General features: G+C 44.2%; 1 protein-coding gene and 1 long non-coding RNA gene across 2 annotated transcripts in view; one reads left to right on the forward strand and one right to left on the reverse strand.

Annotated features, from left to right (window-relative positions):
- COLQ (collagen like tail subunit of asymmetric acetylcholinesterase) overlaps nucleotides 1-2494 on the reverse strand; it is a 58156-nt gene extending 55662 nt beyond the window's left edge. The window contains exon 1 of the mRNA XM_008708833.2: nucleotides 2128-2494. Coding sequence (XP_008707055.1) covers nucleotides 2128-2233 — 106 coding nt within the window. The 5' untranslated portion in view covers nucleotides 2234-2494. The remainder of the gene's footprint in view (nucleotides 1-2127) is intronic.
- LOC121104281 lies at nucleotides 1008-2440 on the forward strand. The gene is made up of 2 exons (XR_005836576.1): nucleotides 1008-1132; nucleotides 2095-2440. It is a non-coding gene; the product is annotated as an uncharacterized LOC121104281 (long non-coding RNA).
- Nucleotides 2495-8374: the final 5880 nt, after the last annotated feature.

The following is an 8374-nucleotide window of genomic DNA, read 5'->3' on the forward strand; positions in this document are numbered from 1 at the left end:
TCTCCATTCTTTGGGTCCCTCTGTCATCACAGCTCCAGCTCAGGGGCCCCTCCTTTAAGGTTCCAAATCTTCTTGGGATCAATTTCCCCATTTCTTCCTCTTGCCTTTCAAGCACAAGGGTGGTAAAGACTTCCCAAGGTTGCTAATTCCTCAACTTTCCTTGTTGGTTTCCTTAACCTCGCTCACACCTCTGAAAGTGGTCCCTTCATTCAAGTCTCCTCATCTGAACCATCTGAAGTGCTTCTTTTTCCTGCTGTTACCCTGACTGCTCCAATCTATACAAAGTCCTACTTAAGAGATGTCTAAGCTGCACCAGGGGTCTCTCTAGGGCAAGGAGTTCGGAAAAAATCAGAGGTTCTTCTCTCTCTAGCTTTCAGAGCTTAGCAGCTATTTGGTTCTATCTAAATTATGTGATACAAAATGAAGGCGAGCCCCAAGCTACAGATGAGGAAAGTTATTACTCCTTCACCCACTCTTTCATTCATCAAACATTTACCGAGCACCTGCCGTGTGCCAGGCACTATCCCGGCCCTGGGGAGACAGTGGTGATGTACGAGATAGTCCCTGCCCACGTGGTGCTGATAGCCTAACACTGACTCTCTCCCAGAAGTCAGAGCCCACCAGAAGCAGAGCTAGAACCAGAAGAAGACGGAGTTTCCCGAAGTCCTGAGCCTTAAGCAGATTTTCAAAGGACTCTGTAGCCCAAATGAGGTTAAGAGCCCACTGAATTAGACCAAATTAACTACCAAGCTTCCCTGTTGAGTAGAATAATGACCCACTAGCTCCCAGAAGAAATGTGGTGCTCTCAAGTGGGACTTAGGTGGGGGCATACTGTCACACACCTATGGTGACACAACTGTTCACCCTTCCTGCCTACTCCTCACTCCCCAGTATTCTTCCCCAATCCCCCTGCCCCCGCCTTCAGCTCCTCACACCTTTGTCATCAGCCCGAGCCCTTCTCTGAGTCACTCCCTCAGGGCCCACAGATGCTGGCAGCACTGGGAGCACAGCGTGCTGCTGCACCGCTCTGAGGGACACAGAGAGGTTGGGGACTGGATTCAGAGATATGTCCTCTCTGAGAACCTGCGTTTGCAGCAAAGGCCGTGAGAATGAAATTTCTGCCTCCATGAAAGTATGTATGAGACTCAAGTTGGAGGGCATGATTGAAACTGCTTTTGCTGGGGGAGAGGGGCGTAGCCAGGGGTGGCGGAAGTGAATGGAAGGAGGCTATGCGGGGACAGGCAGCAAGCCTGGGGTCTGCCTGCCTCCCTCAAGCCCTCCGGAAACATTTGAGTTTCCTCAGAAAGGTTTAAATAAGTCCTGCCAGTAACACAATACTTCCCCTGCTCTAGGTCAGACGGGACAAGGGCAACCTGGTCCTTGGTGCCTGGTGCTCTCAGAGAAGTCTGGCAGGCTGGCATAAAAAGCCCCCTGCCCCCAAATCACCCAGCCCTACACTCGATAGACACGGCCCACTCCAGGCCACGCTGTCACTCTGGAAACTTCTACCTCTCCCCAGAAAGCTCCCATCCCCCAGGTAGAAGTTTCACCATGGGAAGAAAGCACAACAGGAAAGCAGACGGGGCTGGAGGGTCAGCGATTCTTGCTAGATCGCTGCCCCTGGCCCATGGGAGAATCACTGGACTCCCCTTTCCTCTGGTGGGATGGTCCTGGCGGTGCGCACTGCCTGAGCTCGGCAGAGGGGTGTTTGCTCCACAACGTCCCCCTTGCGTCAAGCCCCCTTTGGAAGGGGTCAGGGATGTATTCATAGAAACGTCTGGGACTCCTTTCTCTCTCACTTGTATTCCTCTGTGCCTCTTTTAAGCTCCCTACAATTCCCAGTCAAAATGAAATCATGCAGCAAATGGGGAGAAGTGGGAGAGGCAGAAGTCATTTTTAAAAGGGTCTCTGGCTTTGAGCAGCTGGGTGGGGGCTGTTTGGAACAAGGGCAGAGAGAGCTTCGGAGACAGCTCGGGTGACAGGAAGCTGCTGGGGTGGCTGTCTCCCTCCAGCCTCCCTCCTCTGAGAACAGAATGGGGAAAATATCAGGACACATAGCAAAACAATCTTCCTTCCTCCCCCTGCCCCCGACAGATGGAAGAGAGGAAAGCTGTGGTCATCATTTACCTGCTGAAATGGGGAGGACGCTGTTGATGAAAGTAGGCTGAGACACGATAAAGCGGAAGGAAAGCTGAAGATAAATTCCCAGAGTCACTGGATTCAGGACAACCATGCTGGCTGGGGTCTGGCAAGTGTCAAGTTCTCAAGGCAAGGCTGCCGTGAAGCCTTGCTTATCTCTGCCTTTGTCTTCCTCACAGCAGTTTGCGCCTCTCTCTCTCTCCCCCCTCCCTCTCCCTCTCTCCTGTCTCTCTCTCCTTTCCCCATGCCTTTACCAAGAAAGAATGCCAACCATTTCCCATTAAACCTTCTCCGTACTCCACAGGGTTATATTTATCTCAAGCACTGGATCAAATGCCCACATTAAAATTAATATGTCAGAATTTTCTCTTTTGGACACTGAGGTAAGTGGCTACTGAAGAGCTGATGAAAAGGCAGCCAAGTCCCAAATGTTCACTAGAAGAAGTCCTCAAAGGGCAGACAGATTTCCTCATCATCCACCAGCGTCTACCTGCTTGGAACTGGGGGGTCCTACAGCATCACGGAAACGGCTCGGATTCAAAGTGAATTTCCACAGAGAGCAATCCCTCTGCTGTCAGCCTGTGACATTTTTACCCACTCAGTGACAAACATAAAGTGGACCTTGGATTATTTTTCTTTAATCATCCAATAAAAATGGGGGAAGTATATTTTCCAAAATATTCCTTTTCTCTAGGAAAAAGTATTTATTCTCTCTCCAGAAGCAGCAACCTTTTATCTCGTCCAAAGCAAAATAAGTGAAAAGACAGAAAGTGAATGATTATCAAACTATATTTGGAGAAACAGCATCAATGACTTGATCTTTGGCTAGACAAAATTCAAGCAAAAAGTACTACATCCTTAAATGAATACCTCTTATGAGTTTATAAAGTCTGTTATAGAGATCCTTAGATTTTTAAAATAATGAAAATAATAATCTACAGAGTTGTCCATTTTACTTTCATTTACATAATGTCCTCCCAGTGCCTCATGGGAGTCCATTCAGAAATGGTTTGGTAGTTACTGGACTCTGGGTTGGGCCTGGGGGGAAGAGCACTGATCCTCATCCTGGGGGAAGGCAGAGTGTAAGGCGACACTCCTCAGCTCTTGCACCAGTCCCATCTGACTCCCAGCTCTGCTGTGACAGCAGACAAACAGTTTGACATTTCTGAGCCTCAGTTTTCTTATCATAAAATGGAGGCCATGCTCCCTTAAAGGTTTGTTGGAAAGGTTAAATGAGGTAACATGGGATGAATCATACATGAGTTAAAATCTGTGTACAGAAGACAGCGAATATGAAACCCAGGGAGCTGTGGATTGGGCACAGGGATGGCCACTGAAAATCTTTCCCATCCCTGTATGTGCGTGCCATTCTCCCCAGCAAGAGGTGGCGTCCATTCCCCCTCCCACTGAATTGGGCTGGCCTTGGGATTGGCTTTGACCGGTACAGTGTGGCGGAAGTCACACTATGCCATTTCCAGGCTGAGGCCTTAACAGAAGCCTGGCAGCTTCTGCCTTTGTCTTTTCTTAGAAACTGCCACACAAGAAGTCTGGACTATCAGATGGGCAACAGGGACAGGGAAACATCCAGCCCCTGGTGCTTGGCCACCTCAGATGAGGCACTGACCACGCGAGTGAGGACGGCTTGAATCAGCTAGTACTGTGCAGGTCTCCAGATGATGACGGCAGTCACAGGAGTCACAGCTTGTGAGACCAGCTGAAGAACTGCCTAGATGAACCCACCCCAGATTACAGATTCATGAGCATATAAAATAGCTGTTTTAAGCCACTTGGTTTTAGGATGATTTGTTATTTGTTGGCAATAGCTAACTGATCAAGGGTTTATAAGAAAATCTTCTGAAAGCATGAAAAATATACTTGGGTTACATTCAAAATTAACAGGACAGCTCTAGCTGTTCCTGAACTATTTGACAGAAGGATCTGTGATTGTTGGCTGAACCCACCAGGAAATTCTCAGGCTTGTTCTCCTTAACTCTTGAAACCTACAGTCCCAGCAGCGGGCTTTTGGTGGCTTGGAGAAGACGCGGTCTACCTAGGAGGAAGGTAACTCTTGAGTGACTTGGTGCCAAGAATCTGGACTTTCACCATCCAGCTCAGAATCCTCCCATGAAGCCAGAGTGATTTCTTCCTTCTCTCAACACCTAGATCTCACCATTGACTGTGCAGTCGGCACAAGGTGGACCAATATGTCTGGCCTGTGACGCCTGCTGCTACAGTTTTTGAGCTGCTTCTAAACCACCCTGCGTTGCTATTTAACTTGCCTTAATGTCCCTGAAGATAGAAGACTGTCCCGTAGCTCTGTGTACACCAGGACAGTCCTTGTCACCTAATCTCAACAGTGTCAGTTAATTTGATCAAATCACAGCACCATAGGATGAAAAGAAAAGTGGGAAAACGCAAAATCTTATGCTCCAGGCACACTGAGTTAATTGCATTTCCCAACCCCCTCTTTGTGCCTTTGCACATACAGGTGGCTGGTCTGGGTCTGGTACAGGAGAGGGTTTTGGCGAGGATGGGGGGAACGTGAGAGGGAATGTGGACAGACAGCCACAAAGAGTTAGGGCCTGCCTAGATGAGAGTACACACTCAGGCTACTGGCATGTGAGTCACTTCTGCCCTTTGGGGAGGCCGCAGCACAGAGGTATTAATAAGCCCCAATACTTATGAAACAGCTCTGTAAATTTCCATTTCCCATGGACTCTGTATTTTGTGAGCCTATCTCTTACAGGGTCACCTTGACTGAGAAGTTATCATCTTTCTTCAAACTCTCCTGGAAGGGCTCTCAATCTTTCAGAATCTAATAACACAGGCTATTAGATTATCCAGAAGGAAATTATTTGAGATTTGTGAGAGGCTTACACCAATGAAGCTAATCAAAACTTGAGCTTTCTCTCGCAGGCCATGGAGGCGGGAGTGTATGTATACTGACACACAATCTGATGGTACCCATCAACACATACCATACACATGTCATTTGACCCAGAAAGTCCATAGAAATACTCGCTCAACTGCTCAGTGGTTGAGGTGCAAGGATGTTCATTATAGCTGCAGATTTGAAACAGCCTGACTCTCCATGAAAATAAGATTGTTGAATAAAGCATGGGGCTTTTCTTCAGTGAAACATTATACAGTCATTACAAAGAATAAAGTAGTCTTTGCAACAAACGATGCTGGAAAAAGGAGTCTTCCATATGCAAAACAAACAAAAATTAATCTTAACTCTTACTTTGACCCGTACATAAAAATTAGCTCAAAATAGATCACAGACCTAAATGTAACAGCGAAAACTATTTAACTTCTAAAAGAAAACATAAGAAAATCTTAGTGACCTTGGATTAGGCAAAGATTTCTCCTTTTTAATTAAAATTTTTTTCTTAAATAAAAATGGTATATATTAAGGTATACGACATGATGTTTTGATACACTTATGTTTTGTGAAATGATTACTACAGTCAAGCTAATTAACATATCTGTCAACTCATATGGTCACCTTTTTTTCTAGTGAAAACGCTTAAAAACTACTCTTAGAAAATATCAACTGTACAAAACAGTGTTATTGATAGCCACCATGCTGTACATTATTATTCATCCTCTATAACTGAAACTTTGTACTCTTTGACCAATATCTCTCCACCTTCCCCATCTTCCCTAACTCCTGGTAATCATCACTTGACTCTCTGCTTTTATGAAAAAAGTTTTTTAAATAGGACATGAAAAGTACCATTTAAGAAAAGTGTTAAATTGGACTTCATCAAAATGTTTAAACTTCTGCTCTTTGAAAAACAGTGTTAAGTTGAAAAGACAAGCCAAAGACTAGGAGAAAATATTTGCAAAATGTAGATGATAAAGGACGTGTATTCAGAATTTATAAAGAATTTTTACAACTCCATAATAATGAAACAAACCACCCAATTGAAAGAAAAGGGCAAAACACAGATACTTTACCAAACGAGATATATGAATGGTAAATGAGCACATGAAAAGGTACTCAACATCATTGGTCATTAGGGAAATCTAACTTAGAACCTTAATGAAACATTGCTGCATACTACTAGAATGGCTGAGTTTAAAAAGACAGCTCCAAGTGTTGGTGAGGATGTGGAGATGCTGGAGCTCTCACACACTGCTAGTGGGAGGACACAAATGGTACAACCACTCTGGCAGTTTCTTTTGAAGTTAAATAAACACTTATCGCACCACACAACAATTCTACTCTTTGGTATTTATACAAGAGAAATGAAACCTATATCCACCAGAAGAGACTTGTATGTGAATGGTCCTAACTATCTGGTTTGTAGTCACGAGAAACCAGAAACCACCCAAATGGCCATCAACTGGTGTAACCAATTGTGTACAATACAATACTACATAGCAGTAAAATGTAATGAACAAGTATGGATGAATCTCAAATGCATTCTGCTAGAGTCAACACAAAAGGCTACATACTGCATAACTTCATTTATAATAAGGCATACTAGAAAAGGCAAAACCACTACCAGCATAGTGGTGGCCAGCAGTTACGGTCATGAGAGTCAGCTACAAGGGGAACTAAGGGTGGTGATGGAACTGTTCTTTATCTTGATTGGAGTGGTTGTTTGTATACTTTGTCAAAACTCATCAAACTGAATTCTTAAAAAGGGTGAGTTCTTTGTGAATTTTCCCCTCAATAAACTCGACTTTAAAAGAATAAGGCAAAGATAGTTCACATTTATGCCTGGACATGGAAGGCTGTCCACAGAATATTGCTGAGTAAAATTAGAAAGATGCAGTGCATCTGACCAAACATCTGAACAAACAAGCAAACCTATTTATCAATTACTTATATGTGCAGAGAGAAAGATCTAGAATAATGTACATTGCACCCTTGGGGATGGAAGAAGGAGGGAAATTACCTTTTAAATCTTATACATACTTCTATTATTGGAAATTTTTACAACGGGCATAACTTAATTTGTCATTTAAAAAATAATTTTCGTAACAAAATCAAATTCTTGGAGTAAAGAAAGGGAAAAAAGGGTGTCTTTTCTGCACGTATGAGGTCCAACAAGTCCCTGCCAATGTACTGAGAGGCACAGACAGACCATTTTTGATTGGTCCTGCCAGAGAACAGAGCTCTGAGCATGTTCTGGCCTGGAATTAAGGATGATTCAGTTATGCTGAGGCCTGGCCACCTCCCACTGGCAACTGCATCAGCAGGAGAGAGATAAGACTGGGCAACTAAGAAGCCCAGGGAAAGTCCCTCCTCACAAGCTCCCTGGCTTCTGGCAACTCAAGCTGAAATCAGAACCAGAACCCACGCAGCCTCGGAATGCAACGGAAAGTCCCACCAGAGAACCAGAAGAACTAGTAGGAAGTCTAATGAGAAGAATTAGACTCACCCTGCGTTGAGCCTGCAGTTCCATCTTCAGGGCAGGGAGCTTGGTCACCCTCACTTTCAGGGAAGAGATTTGCACTGAGTTGGTCTTGAACCACCTGGATGCAATCACAAAAGCAACAATAATCCAATTCAGTGTTTCCCAAACTGTGCTTCAGATGAGCACATTGTAAGAGATACTCAATTTTTAAAAAGCAAAGGAGTTCACATAAATTGAGAGACACTGTCTATTTTATGTCCTTCTTGGAAATTTACAATATATATGTAAGCTAAAGCCATTGGGAGTCCTGCAGTAAAGAAACCTATTTACTTTGCTTTTGCCTCAGATAGTATTTGACTCTCAAACCCAGTTTTATTTAATGCCTATTATTTGATTTCCCTTTTTCTTATCTATGTTTTATACAATAAACACATTACTCACATGCTAGATAGTTACTATGTTGAGCTTTTTTTTTTTTTAAATAAAATCCTTTTTATTATTTTTTCCCCTTGGTTGTTCATGAGGGAAGCAGTGGGACTAGACTTATAATTCCCATTTTACAGATAAGGAAACTGAGGCTTATGTGAAGCTCTGGGGATAGCAGCAGACATCAGGTCACTGGCAGGTGGAGTGATGACTGGCAAGACTGAGCCCTCATGCTGGTACACCTAGCTAGATGCCATCAGTGCTCCCAGGCCTGAACTTGTTCTCCAAGGGAATGGCAGTCAACCTTGTCTTTACCTGAAACTGGACCTAGAAATGAGTCCAAGAATCATTCAGCTCTGAAGATGCAAAACCCATACTCTTGGTAGGGAGACAGGAAAGTTTTTATGGCAGGAAGTGAGAGAGGGCTGGAGACTTCA

This window comes from Ursus maritimus, unplaced genomic scaffold (genome assembly GCF_017311325.1).
Source record: "Ursus maritimus isolate PB19 unplaced genomic scaffold, ASM1731132v1 scaffold_20, whole genome shotgun sequence".
Lineage (NCBI taxonomy): Eukaryota > Metazoa > Chordata > Mammalia > Carnivora > Ursidae > Ursus > Ursus maritimus.